Raw genomic sequence first — 27,538 nt, forward strand, 5'->3', positions numbered from 1 at the left:
AATTTATTTCCTCATGCTTTTCAGATGCATCGTGACTGTATTTTATTGGTTATATTATATGTAAATTTAGCTCATTGAATTAAGTTCATTCTGCTAACTTAATCTAATGCACGTATCTCCCATCAATTCTTAACGTTAGACACACTAACATTACCTTAAAAGATAACACAGCCCATGTATTGTACGAGCATGCAACTAGATTCTCCTTAAGTACTGGATTATAAAAGTAAAATGAAAAATGTTAAATTTTAACTACTCACAGAGGCATCAAATCAAGTGCTAATTTCACTCTCCCAAACAGGCCATTAGCAAAACATAATCGTTTTCTTAATCCCCAAATTAGTATTCATACTCCTCTCTTTCTCCATTCCTCCCAAATCATTTCAACTCAAGATATTCTGAAAATCACACCAGAATTTGGTATCATACAAATTAAGCACCGTAATCCCTTGCATCATTCCACATTGTAAAATTTTTTATATTATTTGTTTCATTGATTAGGGATTTATCACATCTATAAAACCCTAATTGGTGATGAAGATACAAAAATCTGATTTTTCTGAGGTAATACGAAGTGGGTTCTAAGTTTCCGGCAGGTTATTGCATCACACAGAAGCAGTTCAAATTTGTTTTCAAACAACAATGAGGAAATGGGCCAAAACTCAATTTAGACTGCTCATAAATCTATTCACTCTTCTCTGGGTTCTGTAGAGTACAACAAATACTGAAGCTACTCCTTGTTCATGGGTTCCGTCAAGACCTAGCGAGTTTGAACGTCATCTAAGTCTTTGGAGATCATTGAGCCAAAAGAAGAAAAATTTGGGACTCCTCATCACCGCATTACCAGGTGGTCCCAGTCTATTAGTATTCTATCGGATTCAAAAGGAAAAGGGTATTCGTCCGTCATATGTAAGAGCCGTGCAATTCAACGCTGAATCTTCAGGGAAGACGAACCTAAAGAGGTCTATGGAAGCTTCGATAACTAATCCCAACAACAAAAAAGAAAAAGGCGGTGCTCAAATACGAGCCACAGGCAAGTCACATTATCGTTAGTAATATTAACTACTAATTTTCGTCACTACAGTGATATTTGTTCACACAATCCCATCATATTGTTTCACATTTTGTTGTGAATGTAAGAAACATCTTACATTCTGAGGCAGTTATAACTCAAGTCTTTGGTTGAATAGGAGATTACATGCACTGCAATACCTGGTAGTCTAATATCGATCATGTCATCATTCCAATCATGATGGAGAAGAAAGCTCTTTGGATACTTGGTCACTACGATGTGAAGGACAGATGCTTTGTACGTTCATAACTCAAGTCGGCCGGCTTTGAGAGATAGAATCGTGTGCTGCGATGTAGAAGCTTTCATTTATGTTCTCCCCTGTCTTGTGGTGAAGATAAATGCATGGCAACCCAAGACCATCAATGGCATTAAATGGCAAACCACTTGATCTGAAAATCGTGACTAACATACCACAAGATGATCACGGGTCGGTACTTTGTCTAATCTATTTCTGTGATATTGGAATATTTACTTATTGATTCATGGAAGTGACCTGGGATATCCTTTTCTTTCTTTTATTTCCCCATATGTGAGTAATTCTTAGTAACATACATATTAAGTTCTTAATTGGTACAGTGAGATAATTAAATAAATATATTTTATACAAGATATGCATAACCATATATCTGGGATGATGAATGTGGTGTATTTGAGGGAAAAATTTGATATTTTGCTGAAAATTATGGAACATCATCCTGTCTGATGTGCTTATGATGTGGTCGATCAGTGTATGTTGCATTTTATAAATACTAATGCAGTGCCTCTTGTCCATCTCTTTCAAGTAACATGATCTATTTTATTTTGTTGTTATTAAGTAAGATGTTTGGGAAAAAAAAAAGGGATTGAGTCAGATTCAACTTTGTTAACAGATTCTCCTTCGACTCCATAATATGTAAGCTTCAACAGTTTATTCATCTAAGAGTTACATTTTTTTATTGGTTTCATAAATCAATTTTCTACACTTTTTTTGCTTTTCTCTTTTCTTATATTAGGTTTTCTAACATTTTTGTCGAATTGTTGCAGACATGATTGTTGGCCATATGTCATCAAGTTCATCGAGTTCATTATAAACCAAAAATTGATGAAATGTCGACGACTATGATCCAGAAGTATCCAGATGTAACTTGGTCTGTCAACTATTCAAGCATGGCCGCTAGAAGATGATTGAAGCATATAATACAGATTTTGACCTCATACTTCCACGTGTTAGGTGCAGCAGGACGATGAAGGGTGTTGTTATTGTTTGAATCTTACCTGGAAAGTTTGTTTGATGTTTATTTTAGTGTGGCACAGTTCGAGTAGAAGTTTTTGTATCATATCTCTTTGTGTGAGAGAATTTCAGTATTTCGTCATATAATTTTGGAATGTTTCCTAGACTTGCAACATCATTTTTCGAAATTTCAGTGAAAATTATAATCAGGACGTTATTGCTCCATAACGTTTTTTGTGTCTTCTGGATTTTTCATGTCCCTATGAATGGTTCACGCATATTTGTTTTTACGACACAGGTGAAATAGTTCTATAATCAGGACAAAAACAGCCAAACTCACTGCCTCATCTATTGTTATCACGTAACATTTGCTATCCATATTTCGATTGATTATAAGAATAACGAAATCAAGAATTGACTTTACACGTTGGATCCCTTTTTACTTTTTCTTATTTTATGATTTCTTATAACCGACTAAGTTTATCAACAGGGACTAATTTTGATTCATCTTAATATATTATCTCATAAGAAATCTCATCTTCAGTCCGACACAGAACTATAAGATGTTTCTTGATAGATAGAATCACTAGAAAACAGGGGCGGATCTAGCCACTCAAGTGAGCTAGGGCGGAGCGTCGAGCGGTTATTGAGCGATCGTCCAATATAGCAAGATTGTTTATTAATATTTAATTAATTTATATTAAAAGAATCTTCAATCAATATATAAATACACTAAAATATAAAACATTATATACATATGAAAATATAATTCTATACAAGTCAAAATAATAAGGAATAAAAATACATTTTTTGAATTATATACGTATGATCAAATTTTATGAACTTAAACAAGACAAGATGAAGTTAATACGTAAAGGGTGGTTAAATGATAAATATATGATTAAAAATAAAATCGGTTATTGAAAAATATATGGTTGAAAATAAAATAGAGAAAAATATATTTTGAAATAAATGGGAATCAAACAAGACGTAAAATTTAAATATAACAATTATTTTATTGAAATTGAACGTATATAATTTTGTTAAAAGAATAAATCATACTCATTAAATGACATAGTTGCCAAGTTTTATATAATTCAAAAGAAGAATCAAATATTTATTGTTACATTAAAACAAGCTAAGATCTAATATATATAAATTTGTTAAATTTATTGTCACAATTCAACAAATGGCATAATGGTCAAACCACTAATAATTTTAAGAATAGCTCCAGGTTCGAATCCCCCCTCCTCATTCCATTGATTTTAAATTGTAAAACTAAAAATATTGAACAATAAAAATGGATTGATGAAGGATCGAACTTGGGACCTCCAAAATGCAAAACCCAACACTGTCCAACTTGGCCAGGTGCAATCTTCGAACTAGAAGTGATTATCAGAAATATAACCTTAAAGATTCATTTATATGAACAAAAAAAAAAGGGCAGCCAGTGGCGGTTCTGGCGAAGCCAGCTAGGGCGGCCGCCCTAGCTGGCCAATAGCTAGATCCGCCCCTGCTAGAAAATGTACGGTTTGTTTCTCTATAATGGACATGGCTGTCATCCCCATTCTCATTTGAAATCCTATTTATTTTGGAAGTTTCATTGAATGTGGAACGTGAAATCAGCATAATTCATATAATGTCAATTACAAATGAATTTTAGAATCTATATTTAGAAGTCAATATTTTTAATATAATTTACATTTATGTTAGCACATTTAGTTATATTTCATTTACCTATTAAAATATGAAATCTTTGTTTGTAATAGGCTATAAACGAATTTTTCTGTTATAAAAATTGTTGTCTTTCGGAACAGGAAGCAACACTAAAGGCCACATCTAGGTAGGTAACCCCTTTATTTGTCCAATTTTTTGGCCCAACAATGCATACACTATCCCTTTTTTCCATTGGAATCACATATAAATAGGTATATAATTTTTCTAAATCAAAAATCAGGTGTGAGGTTTATTGAACCAAAAATCAGGCAATAATTCAACTTTTAAATAATAATAATAATAATTTCTCTTCTCCGGCGACTCTCTTCTCCAATAACTTATCTCCAACGCCATACGCAGAGGTCTGACATAGTGTCATGTAGAACTGTTATGCGTAGCGAGACAACTTATCTCTAGCGTCGTACGCAAAGGTTCAAAGTAGTAGCGTGTAGCAGTGCTACACGCAACGACGACTTATCTTATCCAACAAATGGTTATCTCCAAGCCTGTGGGTATTTTTTTTGTTGCTTGTGCTATGGGTGGTTTTATGTAGGTGATTTTCTGGTTTTTGTGATAGGTGGTTTTCTGTAGGTGGTTTGTGGGTGATGATGGCAGTTGTTGTGTAGGTGGCAATAGTTATGTAGGTGATTTTCTAGTTTCTTTGGGTGGATGGTTTTCAGTTGGTGGTGGTTTGTGGGTGGTGATGGCGGTTGTGGCGTTGGTGGCTGTGCATTGGTACTGAGATGCCGATGCAGGTGGTGGTGGAAATTTTTTAGTGTTCATGACCAATTATTTGGTTGTGGCAGCGGAAACAGTGGAGTGGGGACGAAAAGTGTTTGTGGCTAATCATTTGTACGTTGTGATCAATAAATTGGTTAATTTGTGACCTAAAAGATTGTGTGATTGTGGCTCAAAATTTGGTAAGTTGTGACCAACTAATTCGATAATCCATGTTTGAAAAATAATTTATAACAAATTAATTTGATAATTTTCGACCGTAAAATAACTTGAGATTAATAAAATTTATAATTTATAACTGATAAATAAATTATGACCTATAATTTTTTTGACTTGTGATCTAGAATCAGTTTGTAACTAATTAATTTGATAATATGTGACATATTTGTGATTCATGATCAGTAAACAAATTAACTTATAAATTTTTTGATTTGTGATTGAAAAATAATTTGTAATCAATTAATTTTATAATATGTAACTAATAAATAAGTTATGGCTTATAAGTATGAACTTGTGACCATTAGTTGTGTAATTGTGACCTTAATATATTCAATCAATAAATGATTTTTAATTATTCATTTATTATCTGAGTTTTGGAATTGTAAACTTATTATCTGAAAATTGAGCTGGCCCATTTGTAATGATTGAGATATGAATTTTCTCCTTTTTCTCCCTTGTGCCTTCATTTATTTTATTTACTTTTCAACATTAAACTTTTTACCAAGTTCTTGAATTTTCTGCCTCGTTAATTAGGTCCTCTAACTTTTCATTTTCATCAATCTTTGTCCTTCAACTTTTTGACATGTCCAAGTTAGCCCATCAGCCTTCTAATTTTGATCTTTGGTCCTATTTCAACTTTATCGTCCTATTTCGGTCCTTATTGATCCAAATCTTCAATATTGATCTCAAAATGTTCAAAAGCAACCATGTCGGTCCCAAGCATCCATAATAATCCAAAATTGGTCTTCTACAAGTTTTAAACGTGTATAATTCAGATCTCAAAATTTTCAAAAGATGAATTTCACTCCTCAAAACTTAAAACTTTCACTGATTACTCTCTTAATACTCATTACCGATTTCATATAATCGTGTCAGTATTCAGTTGTTCTAAACCAACTCCAAATTAGCTCAAAAACTTTTCTTTTTTCTCAAAATGCCTTCAAGTGCAGGCTTTACCCATAACAGCAATAAGTACACTAAATTAAGTAGAAATTTGCTCAAATTAGAAAACATAATTCAAGTTTGTAACCCCGAATAAGCATGTAAAACACACAAATCAAGCCAAGAACTTGTTGTGTTTTCACTAAAAGTGTACGAGTTAGTTAACAGCTAGTAAAGTAGATCTAAGAGTGTGAATAATCATCTCAGAAAGGGATATTATTATAACTTTCAATTTAACTATCTGTAACTTCTATTTGAGTAAAAACAATAAAAATTCATTTTAAATACGATCTTAAAAACTATAAATTTACAAAATTAATTGAGAAGTGCAAAACTCAATAATTTAGAATTTTACTTGATGTATGAAAATTGTTAAGATTTAATGAATTTACCATAGACATCCTCTTAATCTCAATCTCCAAACTTCAGCAACTATCATGATGTGTACTCGATCGAATTCTTCTAAATTAATTGATTTATATTTTTCGAGTTTAGAATAATTCTACTCAATTAAGTCAACTCCCTATATCTCCAAATGAATCATGATAATCTTTAATCAATAGCATTCAATCACCTAAGAATTCAATTAAAGACCACAAAATTAGCAAAAGTCATGATCTCTAACTTGTACTTAAATTCTGATTTTTATTAAATGATCTAAATAAATAACTCCCCTTCTTCATTAGCATTCACAAATCAACGAATTAGTGATCAAATAAAGCAAGGCATGAAGAAAAGAAGTAAAAATAATGCAAAGACATCAATTTGATATCAAAACATAATAGTTAATGAAAGGGCTCAAAACTAAGTTACATCACTATCCCAATTTTGGTTTACTTATACATCATGAAAAAAATTACATCATTTGATTTAAGATAAGAGCTAGAAAAATTGAAGATCTTGCACCAAAAAATTGTTTTCTTGAAAAATCTTGAAATGCTAGCTTTCTTCCTTTTCTCCTTTGTATTTTCTCCTCTTTTTCTCAAATTTTCTATTGTGTAAACCTCCTTATTTTGACCAAGATAAGATCTTTATGTAGGCATCAAACAGCCTCAGAAGTTGTGCATCAAAAAGCCTGCAAATTTTCCGACCAAAATTATGAAAATTGCTATTTTTTAAAAAGAAAAATGGCCGCAGTTTCCAAACCACAACTCAAACCGAGCCATGGCAAATAGGGCTTTAAAGGCCCACCACGATCATCTGCAATTTGCTTTTCACGGTCGATCTTGGCAAACAACGCATGAATCCGTAATTCCCTTAATTTGTCCAAATTTTAGACCTCAAAATTGAGTTTCAATTGTGCATACATTTTCAAATTTTTTGCGTGTATTTCTACCTTTTTTTTTTTGGTACTTTTAATCATTAAGTCCCTGTTTGGTAAGGATTAAAATCTAGAATTTAATATAAGTCAAAGCTAAGAATAAATTTTGATCTCATTTAACGATCAAGTGCGACTTGCTTTTCGATGTTGTTCATGGCAAACAGCATATGAGTCCATAATTGGCTTAATTTGACCAATTTTTGGACCTCAAAATTGAGGTTCATCATTGTATACATTTTCCTTTTTTTGCATGTATCTTTATTTTTTTTATTTTTTTTGACTTTTCATCGTCAAGCCCTTGTTTTGGTAGGGATTAAAATCTAGAATAAATCAAGTCAAAGTCAATAAAAAAATTTTAATGCTAAAATGTCTTGTTGTTGCTATTGCGAGAAGATAGTCCGTGCGATCCCATAGGGTAAAATTCGTCCAGGTAGTTTTTGATGTGAACCTGTTTAGCGACGGCAGTTACGAAACCCACAACAAGATTGAGACCAGATCCTAGGAGCGCCAATAAACAAGGTGGATTTGACACGCAAAAGATAAACCAAGCAACCAATAATTGAATAAATTACCGACCTCTTGATCACACGATTTATGAATACCGCCTTGATTTTGAACACCACAAGATTGTTGATTTTAATAAGTTCGAATTGTTCAATTAGGAACAAGAAAACAGCCCCTTGTATAATTTCTCTCAAAATACTAAAGTTGATTACAATAAGAATAATGTATCATATTTATACTAAACCCTCGAAATATGGAAAAATGGAATTTAAAAGTCCTAAGAACATAAAAGTTACCAAAAATATGTGTTTTAGCCAAAATAGGATTCTCACAAGAAAAGCAAAATTCTTGGTCCCGAAATACACCATGTCGTTGCATGGATGAACTCTTGCTTGCCAATCAGTTTTCTACCTCTTCTTGGGCGACCGCATGAGGCTTAAAGCCTTGCGGTTGCATGGCTTTATGGCAGGCCAATTCCCAGCTTCTTGAATTGCATTGCCTCTAAGTTATTTCAGCTATCGTGTCCTTCATCAAACTTGTTCGATTGCATTTTATCTTCAACATTTTGGCCTCCATACGTCCAGCAAGTGAAAACTCGAGTTTGTTGGCTCGAATTAATCTTGATCCTTGGCCTTAGCCTCTTGTTAACATTCATCAAATCTTATTAATTTGCAGCCTATCTCGAGTCATATCATCATCTCCCTCTTCGAAAGGATTCGTCGTCGAATCTGAAACTTCAAAATCAAATTTGTATCCATTGCCTTCAAGCCTCGCAATGCCATGGAATGGACCATTTCCTCTTGAGTGAAGCTTTGATCTTCTTTGCAAATGATCACTCCTTTTTCGTTGATTCTTCCAAGCCCTATTACCAGGTCTGAATATTTTATACCCCTTCCATTCATTGTCTTGGAATGTACATAACTCCATTTTCGGCCCTCCATTTGCTAGATCATGATCTAACCCTTGCTTGGAATGTTGATACTCCGCAATGTCATGCTCAAATGCTTATTCTTTGATGCTTCACAGATATTCCAATTGCAACGCATCAATTGAATACTCAAATGGTGATATTCCCTTTAGAAAATCTCCATGCGATAAGTTTTCATATTCTTGCATCAAAGAGATATTTAAACTGGGGAGGGATTTGTTAGTCCTCACCGAATCAATCTCAACCTCTTTCTTTTTTGCATAGAAGCTCACGTTGCATTTTTCTCTCAGCTCAAAGGACTCTTTTTCTTTTCTCTCTTATGGCTCTCTCACACTTAGTCACCTCACCATTTTCTCTCGAACTCTCGTTTTGCTTCTCTTTACCTTTTCTTTCTTCCTCACCTCTTAATTTCATTTGGTCATTATAGACATATTGTGGTGTTAAAGGTACAAGTGTAATATATTTTTCATCTTTGTCAAAGCTGTACTTATTTTTGAACTTATCATGTTTCACCTTCCTATCATACTATCATAGCCTACCCAACAAAATATGCTCGACGTGCATAGGAACTACGTCGCATAACACTTCATCTTTACACCGCCCATTCGAAAAGTTCACCAATACCCTTTTATTCACCTTAACCTCTCCATAATCATCCAACCACTGTAATTTGTAAGGTTTAGGGTGTCTTGTAATAGTTAGCCTAAACTTCTCTACAAGTGTGGTACTAGCTATATTAGTGCAGCAACCTCCATCAATCATCAAACAACATACCTTGTTCACCACATGGCATCTAGTATGAAAGATGTTCTCCCCCTATTGCTCCTCTTCATCCACCTTGATTTGTGTGTTGAGTGCACACATCACCACAAGTGTTTCTCCCTTCTACCACATGTTCTACCACTATTAACATCCTCTAGTTAGAGCATCCCATCTCCATCTCCATCACTATCACTCACTACTTTCCCATTAGTACTCAAGATGATGGATCATTTATTAGGACACTGAGAAGCAATGTGCCTCAATCCCAAGCACTTGAATTACATGATATCCCAACTCCTAGATTGTTGTGTTTCTAATTTTGGTACGGCCTTGCTAGCATTCTCTTTTTTTCTCCTTGGTGGTTCAATTTTACCATTTGAAATAGCTCCATCTACTCTATCATCATCCCACTTCAATTTTCAAGATGAATTGGGCCCTGACGGATACCTTGCTGTTCCATTTTGCTTTAATTGCCTCTCTACCTTTATGGCCACATGATGCATATCTTCTAGCTCCACATAGTGCTACAACTCTATTATATTGGCAATATCTCTAATCATCCCATTCAAAAATCGCGACCATAGTAGCTTTTCGATCCTCCTCCACATTCGTCTTAATCATTAATATCTCCTTTCCTTGTGGCAGTCCTGCACACTCCTCGACCCTGGGCATAAACTTTGTAACTTTTGATGGAGTTCCCTATAGTAATGACTTGGCACAAAACTCTTCTGCATTATCACCTTTAACTTATCCCATTTATTGATAGGTCTTTCCTGATTCCTCCACCTCAAGTCACTACCTAATCCCACCAAGTAATGGCACAATCTATTAACTCAAGGACTACTAGCTTCACTTTCTTCTCCTATGAATAATTGTGGCACTCAAAAATTAGCTCTACCTTTTTCTCCCACTCTAAATAAGCCTCCAGATCACTCATTCTCTTAAATGGTGGAATGGACACTATTATGTTGCCCATGCCTCCATCTATTTCGTCTCCAACATTAGTTCTACCCCGTCTTTCAAACCTATTGCCTCTATCTCTCATTCTTTCCATTTTAACCTCCAGTAATGTATCCTCATCTAGATTGCTACCATATCCATGCTCATCACGCATTTCCATCCTAGGTTCCCATCTACTTTGTCTCCTTGCATTGGGTACTTCAGCTCATTGTCCCCTACGAAGATTGGTAACCGATGTGTCAAGCCTGTCCAGCCTTTCAAACCGTCGCATCATATCGTCAAACATGTTGATTTGATTACCATTTCTGCTAGAATTTGATCATTCCCTATCAGATATCCTAAATCTAAAATATTTATGCCTTATCTGTATTTCACTTGTGTGTCACTCAATTTTGGCTTTTACCCTCTATTGATCTCAACACTTAGATTTTTTCCACTCAATGCTTCCAATCAATGGCCTCAAGAGCAAACTCGAACTCAATACCGAATAATTCTTGTGGAATCCAACTAGATGTGAGTAAAACTTTGTGAATTGATAGACTCAAGAAATTCGATTGAAAATTTTTTAATGGGACTATACAGAATCAAATTTGATTCAGCAAAAATTGTAGGAAGCTGGCAATCTCCAAAATAATTCAAAAAATAATAACTTTTTTTAATTTTCAGCCCCTCTCTTTTTTTGAATTTCATTATCTTACTCTTTTGATAGAAAAATTGACTACAACACCGACAAAACAAACAAAAGTTGATATGGACGCTAAATTAGACCAAAAACAACATTTTGAAATTTTTTGGTATTTTTACGGATCAAGGGCTCAAAAACATTGAAATAACACGAAGAATGCAGGAAAAAAAAACAAAAGACTTACAACAAAAAAGAAGATATAACCTTGATCCTGGGAGCCCAAGCTTTGGTACCAACTGATGTGAACCCGCGTAACAACAACAACTACGAAACCCACAACGAGATTGAGACCGAATCCTAAGAACGCCAATAAACAAGATTTTGGATTTAACCCACAAAAGATGAACCAAGCAACCAATAATTGAATAAATTACCGACCTCTTGATCAAATGATTTATGAATACCACCCGGATTTGTGAACGCCACAAGATTGTTAATCTTAATAAGTTTGAATTGTTCAATTAAGAAAAAAAAAAGTGGAAGCAAACATCCTCTTTATAATTTCTCTCAAAATGCCAAAGTTGATTACAATGAAAATAATATATCCTATTTATACTAAACCCTAGAAATGTGGAAAATGAAATTTAAAAGTCCTAAGAATATAAAAGTTACCAAAAATAAGTGTTTTAGTCAAAATAGGATTCTCGCGTGAAAAGGAAGATTCTTGGTCCCAAAATAAAATTGCTTGTTATCTTCAACATTTTGGCCTCCATACTTGCAACAAGTGAAAACTCGATTTCGTTGGCTCGAATTAATCTTGATCCCTAGCCTTAGCCTCTTGTTAATATTTGTCAAATTCTTGCTAATTTGCAGCCTATCTCGAGTCATATCAGTTTCCTTTTACGATCAAAACTCTATTTGAAAATCAATTTTGATGCAATTATTGATCTTTTGACCTCTTTAAGCAATGAACATGGGAAACAGTGATGACACCACTCATATCGCTCTCTTATCACATTTAACATAAAATTCGTCAATTATTATATGCCACTTTATCACAATTGAAGGAAGAACAAACTTAGTAAGGAATCCAAGGAAAATAACGTCAAGCGATTCAAGGCTTAGGATTGAAGATCATGAACAAGAAATTGATTCCACATATTTCTTGTAATCATGTACATTCTGTGTGATGTCTTTTCAATATTCTTCTTATAATATCATTAGAAACACGCTAGACTAGATAATTCTTGTTCTGGATGAAGATGAACCTTATTATTTGATTATTTTCAATTCAAAGATCAAGTAATTTAGTTAATTATGTTCTTGATTGATCTAGTATGCTTGTTGAATATTTAAATGCTTGCGCACCATTTACATAATTAGTTGCTTATCGATAATAGATGTTAGGAATAACATATATGAAATGTGTAATCATATAGATAATCATGATACTTAACTTATTACTTTGCTTATAAATTCAGAATAAGAATATGATCAGTTCGTGCTTAGAATAGCTCGGAAAAGATGGTTAAATAAAATTGAATTATCGATTGTCAAGAATACATATATCAATCGAGCATTGGATATATGATAACAATAGGTAGATTTAAAATTTAGAATTTCAACACATAATCTCATATTTAATTCAAAATCATCTTAGATAATTTGTAGATAACTTGAACATAAATACATAAATTTCTTTTGTTTAACTTACATTCGAATTTGATAACGAATTAATACTATTCAATTTAAGATGTACTCTTCGTGGAATGATACTTTTAATCACTATGTGGATTTTCATCGAACAATTCAAAAACCTTAACTTTTGAATGGATGCCAATAAATATGAGCGCATGTAATTTCATCGTGGCTTTCAACAAAGTAGGTTTTGTATTCAAATTGAGGTTCACATTCTACTGCTAGAAGGATTTGATCAGAGATAGGTTTTGGTGAATTAAGTACAAAAAATCTCATGATTGATAAAATTGATCAAACACAACTATGAAAATGTTGCCTCCCTGTGATAACATTATCCCAACACCCTATCATAAATAGTTGCCATTCTGAGCATCACCTTAGCAAAATATTCCTCTCAATGTGAAACTACGTAATTCTTCCCCTACATTGATAATACAAAACCATAATAATGACTCCCTATTATACAAATTAGAGCAAAATGAAAATTACAAATATAAAATTCTTAATCTTCTCTTCCAACCCTATGACGTCCTTACCATGAAGATCAATATGCATACTGGCTCGACAGAATGAGAATAATTTAGCTTTACAACTTTATAATTTTCAATTGGAGACTAATCCACCATCAGTGGCTCCTTATAGCAGTATTAGTTCCTCAATCTTCAAAGGGAATGTTTAACTAAAGTTGCACAAACTTCAATTTCTTGATTAGAACAATCTTCGTCAACATATCAACCATATTTGACTTCATTGAATCTTCTGAAGTATCAAGATTCAGTCTTTTAAAAAGTCAATATGATAAAGTGATCATAAACCTATATATACTACGTCCTTGCATGATATACAAGATTCTTTATAATGTGAATAGCACTCTGACTATCACAATGTAAGACACTCTTTCCATGCTTGACCCAATTCTTCCAAGAAAGACTACAAATATTTTTATCTCTTGCTAACTTCGATTACAGCAACATAGCCTATCCTAATAGTAAAAAGAGCAACCATCTTCTACCACTACAACAAAATACTATTTTGATACAGTCAAAAGGCAACATTCATTCCTTGAATGCTGCTAAAGGAGTCTTTTGCAACATTATAATAGGTGAATTTTGCGATTGGTTAATTTTATTGAGATTTAGCAACATTTTTTAAACGAATCTTGCCAATGTCATGTTTTGCAATGTTCATTGAATGTAGCGAAAATTTTTATTTTTTGCAACGTTCGTTGACCATTGTAAAATATAACACTTTTGCAACATTCAACTCCTGTTGCTAAAATGTGTTGCTAAAATGTCCTTTTGCAACATTCTTTGAATGTTGTGAATAGTCACTTTTGTAGCAGGGAAAGAACTAGATGCCAAGAGGCAGGCGTGGGAATTGAGAGAACTAGATATCAAGTAAAGGGAGAAATTGTGAAATTGTATTTGAGAAATTGTGCTCCCATTTATAGTGGTGTTGTGTCAAATTTAATGTTTTAGTTTATGATTCAAATATTTGTAAAGAAATTATCAATTTTATGCAATTCCAGAATTTGTTTATTAGGATTTATCTTTGATTTTGCTAGTCAATATGCATAAATTAATGCTAAAAAAATTTATTATTCACAACATTCAAAAAAACGCTGCAAATAGATTATTCACAATGTTCCAAAAATGCTGCAAAAAGTTTATTTGCAATGTTTCAAAAAAGTTACAAAAGGTTATTCGCAACGTTCAAAAGGTTATTTGCAACATTCAAAAATACAATGTCGTATCCTTCAGCCTACAACAACATCAAAGCCCGCAACGCACACCCGAACGCTGCAAAAGGCTTTTGACAGCATTTTTTGACGTTTGCAAAAGACTATTCTTGGTGTAATGCATAGCTTAGACTTCCAACTAATATTGTACCACACAAAGTATATACATACTGTTCTTGCCATCAACATATCCTGTCATATCAGAGTCTAAATAGTCCTGTAATCCCAAGATTTTTTTCCCTTTTTATCATAAGGTTGAATATGCAGTGCCTCTCAAGCACCTAAGAATCTCCTTTACTACCTCCCATTGCTATTTACCTGAATAGCCATATACTTACTCACAACTTCCACTATATGTGATGTATCCGACTTATATTGACCATAATGACATACATAAGACTGCTAGCAAAAGAGACATAAGGTACCTTGAAAATGTAGGCCCATGCTCTATATAGGGTGAAGCATGAAGTAACCAGCCAAAAGAATAATCATTGGTTTTGCATCATCTATCCTGAACCTGCTTAGAACTTTCTAAGTACTCTTCATGACTTTTTCAAGACATCAATGTCTCTAGCAATTCTCATCCCAATGATTTGTTTTGCAACACTGAAATCCTTCATTGCAAATTCCTTGGATAACTCATTTTTCAGCTAGTCTATTTCTCACTTACAAGCACTTGCAATCAACATATAAAAGCAAATAATATGAGTAACCAAGGTTCATTACATATAAACAATGCTCCCCCTTATAAAACCATTACTACCATAAATTTATCAAACTTCTTATACCACCGCTGTCTCGGAGCTTGTTTAAAATCATATAAATTCTTTTGAAGCCTACACACCATTTTTTCCGTTCCATGTACTTCAAAAGCTCGTGGTTGTATCATATTAATTTTTTCCTCCAACTCACCATTAAAAAAAGGTTGTCTTTATATCCAACCACTCTAGGTGCAAGGCTTCCTATGCCACTATTTAAAATACTGCTCTAGCTGTGATTAGTTACCATTGGGGAGAAAATATAGTCAATGTGTTCTTTATGTTAAAATCCTTTTACAACTAGCCTTACTTTAGATCTCTTGTTATCATCGTGTTCTTTACGTTAAAATCCTTTTACAACTAGCCTTACTTTAAAATTTTCAAGTATTGATGCTAGGGAAGTTGTGCATTCAAAAAATTGATCGATCTTCGAATTATGAAACGATAAAAGTGTCGAGGATTTGAAAAGCTGAAGAGTTTGTTTTTAACTTTTTAGGGTTTTTTCTGAATTTGTAGCAACCACTTTTTTGAGTTCCTACCCAACAGAATTCTCGCAAATGGTATTCGATTTTGATGCAACCACTATTGGGCAAATAATAATAAGAACAACAACAACAACAATAATAATAATAATAATAATAATATCCTAAATTAATCATTTCTTTTAGAAACTGAATATTTTTATGACCTCTACTTAAGTCCTTGGAAAATGAAAAATTTTAAACATTTACATTCTAATGAATTTCCATATAAAATATATAACTTTTGAGGTGTTAAAAAAAAAAAACTCTTTAGAAGTAATATTTAAAAATATAATATTTCTGAAAATATATTTTATAAACCATTCATTGAAATATAAAAATTGTTCTCATGAAGTTCAAAATAAACCTTTATTAAAAAGGTGACAGATTCAATATAATGCGACATGGTCAATGAAGATGAATATCACAAAATAAAAGTAGAGAATAATGTTAAGTCTGAATGTTGATAGAATCATAGAAAAGACCTACTAGATAAACTGTTCAAAAATAATTTATGTAGATAAGAAAGAAAACTCTTATAGTCAGGCCAGCCTTGGGCCAAGGCTAACAGTTGCCTAGAGCCTCTTAATTTTCAGGGGCCTCATTTAAAAAAAAAAACAAAAAAAAAGGAGAGGAAATTACATGATTTGCCTATATTAATATAATAATTCATATAATACATATCATCCTTTTTTTTTTTTTTTCCTATTTCTACTGTATATTTCAAAGTAAAAAATGAAACCAAAAAGATAACATCTCACACATTAATTTAATCTTTATTATTTTGGACAGCCCATTTCATTAGAAAAATCAGCAAAAAAGGAAATCAATGGCTAAATCTCGACTTTTTAACCATTACCTCAAAAAATACCAAATTACAAAGATAGGCTAACATTTTTCGAGCCACAATCAAATAGCGATAGCAAAAAAACCTGTTTAACCTAATATCCATGGGGCCTCACCCCGAATGAGACGGGGATTACCCGCCTAACCCGGTACATGGGGTGGGTACAGACGGAGAGTTATTGTCTCGAAGCGAGTATAGGATGTGTATGAGAAACATAGTCCCTGCCTAGTTTAATGTTAATTTCATATTTAAATTTCTATCAAACAAAAATAACATATTTATCATCATTTTTAAAGAAAGCATAAGTTGTTTTTTTAACAAATTGGTAAAAAAGTAATAATATTTAATAAGGACATAAAAAAAAAAAAAAATATATATATATATATATATATATATATAAATATATATAAATATAAAAAAAAAAACACACACACACACACACACACAATTTTAGAGATCTATATTAGGAGACTACATAATTAGGAATCTATAATTACCCTATAATTAGGCCCATAACAGTAATAACCGATTCATCCTCCCTTGGAAGTCCACCAAGGGTAGCTTATGATTTCTTCCTCTAAGATGGGTACCAGCTGCCTTCAGCCCGTCAAGTTTTTATTTCATCAAAGCCAAATATTTAAGCAGCATGCCTTCCAGGGTTGGGAGAGTGCAAGTTTCACTCGAGACTGAGACTGACAGTTGAAGAGCTCCTCTTTTCCTATATATATATATATATATATATATATATAAAACAAAAAATAAGTGAGGAGATAAATGGGGTAGTACCCCACCCCGAACTCGCCCCGTTCCGCTTTAATTGGGTATGGGTATGGGGTAAGATAACAAAAATACTGGACGGGATGGTGGTGAGAATGGCCGACCCGTCCGATACGCTTCCTATTGCCATCCCTATCAAGAACTACAAATCAATTAATCCAGAAAATCAAGTATCATTTCACTCACTACTCACCTTCAACACCCATACCGCGAAAGCAAAAGTGATTATTTCAAGAAATGATTATTTCCATAATATGTTGCTGATAATGAGGCTTAGGGTCGTAGTAGTAGGTTAGCCACATCTTGAGTGACGCTAGCTCGTGGGTTTGTGAGATTTAAGACAAATAATCTAGTATTTGCAATTGATTCCATTTTTAGGGCTTGTCGATTTATGTAGTCTTTCTCAAAAGCCCTGTGAATTGATTAACTGTAATTTTAATAAAAGTCCGATTTGTTCCTAACTTTCGCCTTGATTACCCCTTCAGCATCTTAGTCATAACAGATGCCATGCTACCTCCAACATCGTAATCTATTTTAACATCGTCCATACTAACAACGATATGCATCTCGATCGATATCATGTCAACCAGATAATGGTATCTGCTACTGGTCAGTAACAGAAGACCAAATGATTTTGTATCGCAAGTTAAGATTGTAGGATAATATCAGATAATTAGTCGAGAGGTTTCACATATAGATAATTGATATTAGCGAGTGAAATCATGAAATGGTGTTGAAGAGTGATTAAGAAATCATATACTCAAATTGCTAGAGCTGGAAAACCAATTTTAGTTTTCAATTACCATGCAAATAAATGATTTCCTTATTGGCATCTCATAAATGCTTTTCAGTTACAATGAGATTATTTTGGAAAGTTGAAATGGTAGTTCATATCATGTGAAATGTATAGTATATTTTAAATTTTAAAATATGTATGGTATTGTATGAAATACTTTATATTTCATATGCAAATGCGAATTTTTTCTATTTTAAAAGGAGGGGAAAATTCGTATATAGCCTATTAGAAATAAAGATTTTCATTTTACTAGGTAAATGAAATATAACTAAATATACTAACATATATGTAAATTATGTTAAAAAATACTGACTTCTAAATATTGTAACTGACATTGCATGAATTATGCTGATTCCACGTTCCACATTCAATTACACTTCCAAAATAGATAGGATTTCAAATGAGAATGGGGATGATAGCCACGTCCATTATAGAGAAACAAACCGTACATCTTCTAGTGATTCTATCTATCAAAAAACATCTTATAGTTCTGTGTCAGACGGAAGATGAGATTTCTTATGAGATAATATATTAAGATGAATCAAAATTAGTCCCCGTTAATAAACTTGGTCAGTTATAAGAAATCATGAAATAAGAAAAAATAAAAAGGGATCCAACATGTAACGTCAATTCTCGATTTTGTTATTCTTATAATCATTCAAAATATGGATAGCAAATGTTACGTGATAACAATAGACGAGGCACTGAGTTTGGCTGTTTTCGTCCTGAAATAATATAGACCTTTTTCACCCGTGTTGTAAAAACAAATATGCGTGAACCATTCATAGCGACATGAAAAATCCAGAAAACACAAAAAATGTTGTGGATCAACGTCCTGATTATAATTTTCACTGAAATTTTGAAAAATGATGTTGCATTTCTAGGAAACATTCCAAAATTATATGACAAAAGAAATACTAAAATTCTCTCATACAAAGAGATATGATACAAAAACTTCTACTCGAACTATGCCAGACTAAAATAAACGTCAAACAAACTTTCCAGGTAAGGTTATATCAATAACACCACCCTTCATCTTCCTGTTGCACCTAACACTTGGCACTTGGCAGTATGAGGTCGAAATCTGTATTATTTGCTTCAATCATCTTCTAGCAGCCATGCTTGAATAGTTGACAGACCAAGTTACATCTAGATGCTTTTGGATCAAAGTTGTCACCATTTCATGAATTTTTGGTTTATAATGAACTCGTTTAACTTATTAACATATAGCCCGGAATCATGTCTGCAACAATTCATAGACAAAAATCTTAGAAAACCAAATAGAAGAAAAGAAAAAAAGTACAAAAACTTGATTTATGAAACCAATAAAAAAATGTAACTCTTAGATGAATAAATTGTTATTGCAGCTTATATATTTTAGCAGTCGAAGGAGAATCTGCTAACAAAGTTGAATTTGATTCAATCTTTTTTTTATTTTACTTTCCAAACATCTTACTTAATAACAACAAAATAGATCATTTTACTTGAAAGAGATGGACAAGAGGCACTGCATTAGTATTTATAAAATGCAACATACACTGACCACATCATAAGCACATCAGACAGGATGTGATATGATCCTTTGGNCAAGGAGAGATCACGGGCAAGTTTGAACGTACTTAGAGTTGTCACATGATTGGCCGGAAGACAAGATGAGGTGGAGTAAGCAAGCGAAGGATAGTGGCGAGGAGTGTGTGGGTCGCATACATGGATGCAAAAAACCGTTGGGCAGATTTTGGGACATCTATGCAACCGCATGGAAATCAACTATGCGGGCGCATAGAAGTAAACGGCAACCGAATTTCCTAAATTCCGTGAGTTTCCTAGTTTGGTTAGAATTTTAATTTATTTGATATTTTGTAATCTTTTGGATGTATTTTCCTTTTTAAACTAGGTTTTTAGAGTTTTATTCCGTTTTAAACTTTGTTTTAGGATTTAGTACAAATAGGTTCATTATTCTCATTGCAAAACAAGACTTTTCATATGGATTATTGAGAGATTACTTATGCAGCTAATTTGTTTCAAATTTCTTTAATCTTGATTGAACAATTACCGAACTTATCAAAAGTGATTCTTGTGACATTCAAAAATTTCAAGTGAGATTCTTAAATTTTGTAATCAAGAGGTTCACATATCAATTGATTGTTGATTGCTTGATTCAATATTTTTTGGATCAAATCCAAAACCTTGTTTACTTGCCTTTCTTGACTTCGGTTCAATGTAGTTGTAGGTTCCGTCGTCAACGTTGCTACGCGGGTTCGTATCAGGATGACGTTTCATCATTTTCAGCAAAATATCAAACTTTTCCCTCAAATGCACCACATTCATCATCCCAGATGTATGGTTATGCATATCTTGTATAAAATATATTTATTTAATTACCTCACTATACCAATTAAGAACTTAATATGTATGTTACTAAGAATTACTCACCTAGAGGGAAATAAAAGAAAGAAAAGGATATCCCAGTTCACTTCCATGAATCAATAAGATAAATATTCCAACGTCACAGAAATAAATTAGACAAAGTACCGACCCGTGATCATCTTGTGGTATGTCAGTCACGATCTTCAGATCAAGTGGTTTGCCATTTAATGCCATTGATGGTCTTGTGTTGCCATGCATTTATCTTCGCCATAAGACAGGGGAGAACATAAGCGAAAGCCTCTACAACGTTGCACACGATTCTCTCTCTCACAGTCAGCCGACTTAAGTTATAAATGTACAAAGCATCTATCCTTCACATCGCAGTGACCAAGTATCCAATGGGCTTTCTTCTCCATCATGATTGGAATGATGACATGATTGACACGAGACTACCAGGTGTTGCATACCAGATATTGCAGTGCATGTAATCTCCTATTCAACCAAAGACTTGAGTTATAACTGCCTCAGAAATGTAAGATGTTTCTTACGTTCATAACAAAAAGTGAAACAATATGATGGGATTGTGTGAACAAATATTAATAGTGACGAAAATTAGTAATTAATATTACTAAAGGTAATGTGACTTGCCTGTGGCCCGTATGTGAGCACGACCTTCTTTTTTTAGCGAACTTGAATCATGAGGCCCTTTGGGATAATGCTTTATCCCACAGACGGTCTTAAAGGGATCAGTTATCGAAGCTTCCATAGGCCTCTTCAGGTTCATCTTCCGAGGAGATTCAGTGTTGAATTGCACGGCGCTTACATATGACGGACGAATACCCTTTTCCTTTGAATTCGACAGAACACTAATAGACCAAGACCACCTAGTAATGCAGTGAGAAGGAGTCCCAAATTTTTCTTCTTTTGGCTCAATGATCTCCAAAGACTTAAATGATGTTCCAACTCGCTGGGTCTTGACGGAACCCATGAACAAGGAGTAGCTTCAATATTTTGTTGTACACTACAGAGCTAAGAGAAAGCAACCTACAAAGAATTTCTTTTTGTTTCCATTTATTATGAAAATCTTGAGATACTCATCAAATCTCCGAAGATTGAAATGCTGGTTTGCAGTATTTTCTTATCCATCAGAAAACAACTATTGCTATCCTATCTTAAATTTCCTTGGTCAGCTGGAATCCCTCAACATATCTTTTCGTCGAGTTGTGCTATAGATGACCTCAGTCTCAATTTGACCAATTTACCCTTGAATTTGAGATTGTTGACTCTCGGTGACTTTAATTTTACTTGAAGCAAATGGAGATAATTGGAAAACTATTTAAGCTCGAGGTTCACTAGTTACGGGATAATACCATTGCAAAAAAAAGATGGGACACAAATGAAGGTGAAAAAAAAGAAAAAAAAAAAACACTTAAATTCTTGGAACTGGATGAAGTACAAATTGAACAGTGGAATGCCTCGAACAATCATTTTCCTAAACTTGAAAGGTTAGTGTTGCGAAGCTACCAGCTTTTGAAGATCGCTTCAGATTTAGAGTATTGTCTGTCTCTACAAAAGATTGAGATACATGGTTGCAAAAAATCTATTGAAGACTCTGCTTGGAAGATTAAAGAAATGCAAAATGATTAGAAAAAGGATGTTGTAGTCATTATCTAACACTCCAAACGAGTTTTCTTTCTGGTTTATAGGGTACTCTTGTAATCCAGAGTGTAAAGACAATACTCTAATTCAAACAATAAATTTGTAGATACAAATGATACTCTAAATCAGAAGGGATCTCCAAAAACTGGCAGCTTTGCAACATTAACCTTTCAAATTTAGGAAAATGATCGTTCGAGGCATTCCATTGTTCAATTTGTACTTCATCTAGATCAAAAAATTTAAGTTTTTTTAATTTACCTTCATTTGTGTCCCATCTTTTTTTCTCAATGGTACTGTCCCGTAACTTGAGAACCTAAAGCTCAGGTAATTTTTCAATTATCTCCATTTGTTTCAAAATAAAATTAAAGTCACTGAGAGTCAACATTTTCAAATTCAAGGGTAAATTGGTCAAATCGAGACTGGTATCATCTATAACATAACTCCAACGGAAATATATGATGAGTGATTCTAGTTGACTAAGGAAATTCAAGATAGTATAGCGATAGTTATTTTCTGATGGATCAAAAAATACTGCAAATCTGCATTTCAGTCTTCGGAGATTAGATGAGTATCTCAAGATTTTATCATCATTTTTATCATAAATGGAAACAAAAGAAATTCTTTGTAGGCTACTTTCTAGGAATATCTCACCCTTAGCTGCTCGCCCACGCTAGAATTTACTGAATTGTGCACCACCACTAAAATACGCGTCTTAACTTCACCATATTGAAAAGGTTCTCTTGTATTTCAAATTTTTCACTATTATCCACAAAAAGAAATTCTAGGTTCTCAAATCTCTCTATTGATTATGGTATAGAAGAGACTACCAAGAACTTTAAGAGAACCAAATTCTCTACTTGTGTTGAATTATAAAATCTGCAGTCCATGCCTGACAAATCCAATACCTTATAAGAAGTTTCAAGTTGCCAAAAATGAATATGGAGGGATCAAGTAAATGTCGTAATAGGGATCGAACATGTAGTCCAAACAGTCTCGAAAAAGAAGGAATTGAGCGAGTGAATGCTTAGGCATTGCTATTGCTCGTATATTGACAGTTGACTGAAGAACCACAATGTAACATCATTGAGCATTACAAGATAATAGCATCAAATCATCACCGGCAACATTGACATGATCACCATATGGTCACAATCGTTAGCATGCAAAGGTATAAACAAAAACAAGACAAAAGGCAAAAGGAAGGAGAGAGGGGGGGCAGAGGAGAGAGAGCTTACTTTTGGAATGAGTTGTCCTTGAACATAGAACATTCAAAGCTTTCGTCGTTGAATCGATTTTCAAGAAGTTTCCTAAGATTGTTGGTTGAAGGAGCCATTTCACGCCCTCCTTCTGTCATTTGGATTAACAAACAATAATCTAATAAGGGAACAGAAAACTTGGGTTGAATTTTTCAAGCCTATGAAAATTATTGAGCATAAAATTTTAAAAAAATAATAATAATGATATTTAGTACCATTAAAAAAAATCATATTCAACTTTTAAAAAAAAATGTAAAATCACTTTTAATGTGCACTTTCCATTAGATTCACAAATTCTTCCCACTTTCATTTTTATCTATTATACTTGAAAATGATTTAAAATAATTTTGATACATAACAGAAATTGTAAATCAACCAAATTGAACGTGGAAATTTTGTGTAGTTTTTCTTATAATTTATGTATCTTAGAAATTGCATCATTTTCAATCACACATTCACAAAATAAAATATTCTATACGTATACTAAAATTTATTTCCTTGTTTTTAACACCACATAATCCTAAAACTCACTTTTCAAAATTATTTTTTATACAATAATGATTCTCAAACATTCGCTGTATTTCCACTCATCAATCAAAACCCTTTTTAAAATCATTAGCTACTCTAATTTTACATTTTCCAATTTTGCAAGAGAAGTAAAATTAATAAACAAACTTCAATGCCATTTGACATAGTTTTTGCTTCTACCTTTACTTCCTGCAGAAGAGTGTTTGGAAGAAGCTATCTTAATTTTTATTTAGAAATTCATTTTTATTCCAGAAGTAATCTTATAAAAAGTCATATTGGACAACTTCATCTAAAAGTTCTTCTAAATACCAAAAGCACTTTCATAAAATTAGTCAAATAAGTCCAAAAGCAGTTTTTGTGTCTAAAAAGTTCCTTTTGACATTTTAAAAACCATGCCAAATGGATCCTTCATGTCATATATAGATCCAGAAATTGCAAGAATCCAGGGCGGATCCAAGAAACAAGGACACAGGGGCTAATATTTAAGGAAGTCTATTCAATTTATTGTTTAACAGCGTTCCCAAACATAAATATTGCACAAGTATTAACTAGTTTCCATCTAGTTTTAAGTCCAATCAAACAAGCTTGTTCAAGAGTTTATTTTCAAATTCCAAAGAAACAGGATACAATTTCACCCATTATTTGACGTTTGTCCGTAGGTCATCTCAATACAAAATAAATAACACACTCACCACTCCCTAATACATCACAATTCAGAAAGAAAAGGATCCAACTTCTCTAATTAACTATGCTTGTCCTTAGGTCATCATAATACAAATATGAATATTCTACCATTTCAAAATTGGCCCTTCCCCCTCCTTCCCAATTCACAAAATGACAAGACTTCATAGGCATCAAAGATTCAAAATTCCATAGTGTCCTACCATTTCACCTGTCCACTCATCTCAATGAACCTCATTCATGCATTTTTCCAATTCACTTATGGATTGATTAAATTTTAAAATGTAAGTTAAGCCAAAGCACAAAGATCAAATTGAAATAGAAGGAATACTATCCAAACATGTCATAGTTAGCTTGATCTTTCCACACACCAAAACACAAATCAAAAGGAATTTAAAAATTCTGGAAATCATAATTCAAAAATAATCATATGCTAGAATTTAGTTCGACTGTTATATCAAAAGGACATATAATATAAGAATAACAAAATCAAGTAGAAGTCACATTTTTAACAACCCTGTCTTAAAAAATAACCCTCATATATAGTTCAACAGCCACATATCATCCCTAACCTTTATAAATTGGCCATTTTCCACTCTTCTCCAATTTACAAAATGACTAGCCTCTAAATGCATGAAAATTCAAAATTCAAAACCACATTCACCACCAAAAAATATAAAAACAATGGACAAGAAATAAATCTTACAAAGCCTATCTTGGAATGATTGGAAGCAAATTCATAGAAATTGAGACACGGTGGTGGATACAACGATATAGGTGAGCTAGGGCGGCCGCTGACCAACAGCCAACGATCGCAATAATGAGATTGTTTATTAACAATTAATTGAATAATATAAAAAATTCTTCAATTTATATGTATATGCACTAAATTATCATTTATCACAAATCACAAATTCCCCCATCTATGAAAATGTAAAACAAAGTAAATTTGTAAATCATTTCTAATTTTAAATCAAAAATCTCCAATGCCAAACAAAACTAGTGTATATGCTGATGCACACCTATAACGGATTATACTATCAAAATAAAATGATGGCAAATCAAGAAACTTCACTTCTTGAGACATATCAAATGGGGTGTTGATTTATGCTTTTATAAAGACTCAAATCTATGAGTATATAATGATATCCAGCAAAAGGAACTATCCATTTCCAAGCCATGATTCAGAGAATTGTTTTAAGTTACCTGGGCTGAATAAGTTTGAGGATAAGTCCCATAAGCAGCACTTTGGGGCACTGATGTAGGTACTTGCTGATGTGCATAATTTGTTCCATAACAACCATTTGCATATGCAGCCTAAATATTCAAAAAGAAAATAAGTGTCCAATAGGCAAAGTATTGCCATGCATAAAATCAATACAACTAGAGAAAGCAAAACCCATAACAAACTAGAACTGTGGGTAGGAAAGTCACTATAAAAGCAATGGTTCCAGTTAAAGGTAGAACACAAGGAAATAGGCAAGCTCAACAACGAATCAAGTCAGCCTGGTCAGAGATACTGTGAGGCTTTCGATGAAAATTACCCAAATCTAGCATTGACGTGATATGTATGTATAGATTTCATTGATTACCAGAATTCTATGATACTGATAAGAAAAATATCAAAGCCAAAAGAATCATCATTATAGCAAATAGAGTTGATCTGAACTTGTATCAATTTGTAGAGTTTAGAAGGATAACATCAAGAAGTTTCTAGATTTTATAGTCTTTGCACACAACAAAAAATATTTAAACCTTCTCTAGATCCGAAAACAATGGTTTTGGATGTAATCCAATTGTAATGCCAATAACATCCTTTCCATACAAAGTGAATGCCAGTCACCAAAAAGCAATAGGAACAAAATGAAATTTAATAACAAAGAAATAAAAATTGTTAAAACACATTAATATAGGTCGTTATCATACAACACACACAACCTGCCCAACCGAAGCAAAATTTCATAAATCGTAAACCTCAACAGCAGGCTCATAGTCATAAAACATAAATCATAGATAAATAAATCATAAACATTCCCAATAAAAATGGCATCAAAAAATGAACTAAAAAATAATAAATAAAATAAAAGAGGCTCACACCGCGGCAAGTAGTGGTGGAGGGCGGAGGCTCGGCATCGATATATCAAACTCACAAGGCTGAAAGCTCAGCGTCCACTGTGCAATCAGAGGAAGCTAGGGCTTTTTTGCTTTGTTTGATTTTTGCAAAATTCGTATAGATACAAAGCAGCAGCTAAGCTGGTATACTGTATTCGTAAGTTACACACAATTGAGGGCAAGTATATTGTATTGTTGTATAGGCATACAAGAGAGACAAGAGCGTAGAGACGGTGAGAGTCGAGAGGTGGTGAGATGTCTCCGTTGGATTTGGGGGACTTAGATGGGTTTTAACATTTTTTGCATAATACAATCAAGTGAAGCTTTATTCCGACAAATAAAAGTCAACGAAAATAATAATAAAAAAGTCGATACAAAGATGAGAAGGATTACCGTTTTGGAATCTAAATAACAAAATCTGTTTTGAAATGCTTTCCCAAGAACAACTGAGCGGAGCAGCCGGATTTTGTTTGGCTTCGATGTGAAAAAGTAGGTTATGTGATTTACAGATTTTATTCAATGTGAGAGAAAAAGTAACGTGTTGAAAGGAGGCTGTCCTTTATTTGAATGTGCGTAAATGAAGTGGTTAGGAACAGCATTGAATATTGATTAATTAATTTGAATTGCTTTTTAAAAACATTAGCTACTCTAGTTTCACGTTCTCCAATTTTGCAAGATACGTAAAAGTAATAAACAAACTTTGAGCATGTTTGAGCCTCATTTTCTAAAAATAATGTATTTTGAAATGGATAATTGGCAAAAAAAATCCTTCTCTTTCAATATTATTATTCAAAACGTCCTAA

At 33.1% G+C, this 27,538-nt stretch overlaps 1 protein-coding gene and 1 long non-coding RNA gene across 6 annotated transcripts; one reads left to right on the top strand and one right to left on the bottom strand.

Moving 5' to 3' along the window:
• Window positions 1-357: 357 nt before the first annotated feature.
• On the top strand, window positions 358-2,485 carry LOC111365836. The gene is made up of 2 exons (XR_002697502.1): window positions 358-1,499; window positions 2,096-2,485. It is a non-coding gene; the product is annotated as an uncharacterized LOC111365836 (long non-coding RNA).
• Window positions 2,486-18,955: 16,470 nt separating this feature from the next.
• LOC111365324 lies at window positions 18,956-27,306 on the bottom strand. 5 transcript variants are annotated; one of them, XM_022985775.1, is made up of 4 exons: window positions 26,721-27,115; window positions 25,830-25,940; window positions 23,394-23,505; window positions 18,956-19,375 (listed from the first exon to the last, which is right to left on the bottom strand). In XM_022985775.1, the coding sequence occupies exons 1-4, from the start codon at window positions 26,754-26,756 to the stop codon at window positions 19,344-19,346; spliced, it is 291 nt and encodes a 96-aa protein (XP_022841543.1). In that variant the 5' UTR covers window positions 26,757-27,115; the 3' UTR covers window positions 18,956-19,343. The 5 variants fall into 5 exon arrangements, 3 of the variants coding, with proteins under 3 accessions (XP_022841543.1, XP_022841541.1, XP_022841542.1); XR_002697408.1 differs by lacking the exon at window positions 18,956-19,375 and adding an exon at window positions 27,129-27,306 and having other exon boundaries at window positions 21,597-23,505; window positions 26,721-26,884; XM_022985773.1 differs by lacking the exon at window positions 18,956-19,375 and adding an exon at window positions 21,597-23,047.
• Window positions 27,307-27,538: the final 232 nt, after the last annotated feature.

Source organism: Olea europaea, chromosome 17, assembly GCF_002742605.1.
Source record: "Olea europaea var. sylvestris chromosome 17, O_europaea_v1, whole genome shotgun sequence".
In the NCBI taxonomy this organism is placed as follows: domain Eukaryota; kingdom Viridiplantae; phylum Streptophyta; class Magnoliopsida; order Lamiales; family Oleaceae; genus Olea; species Olea europaea.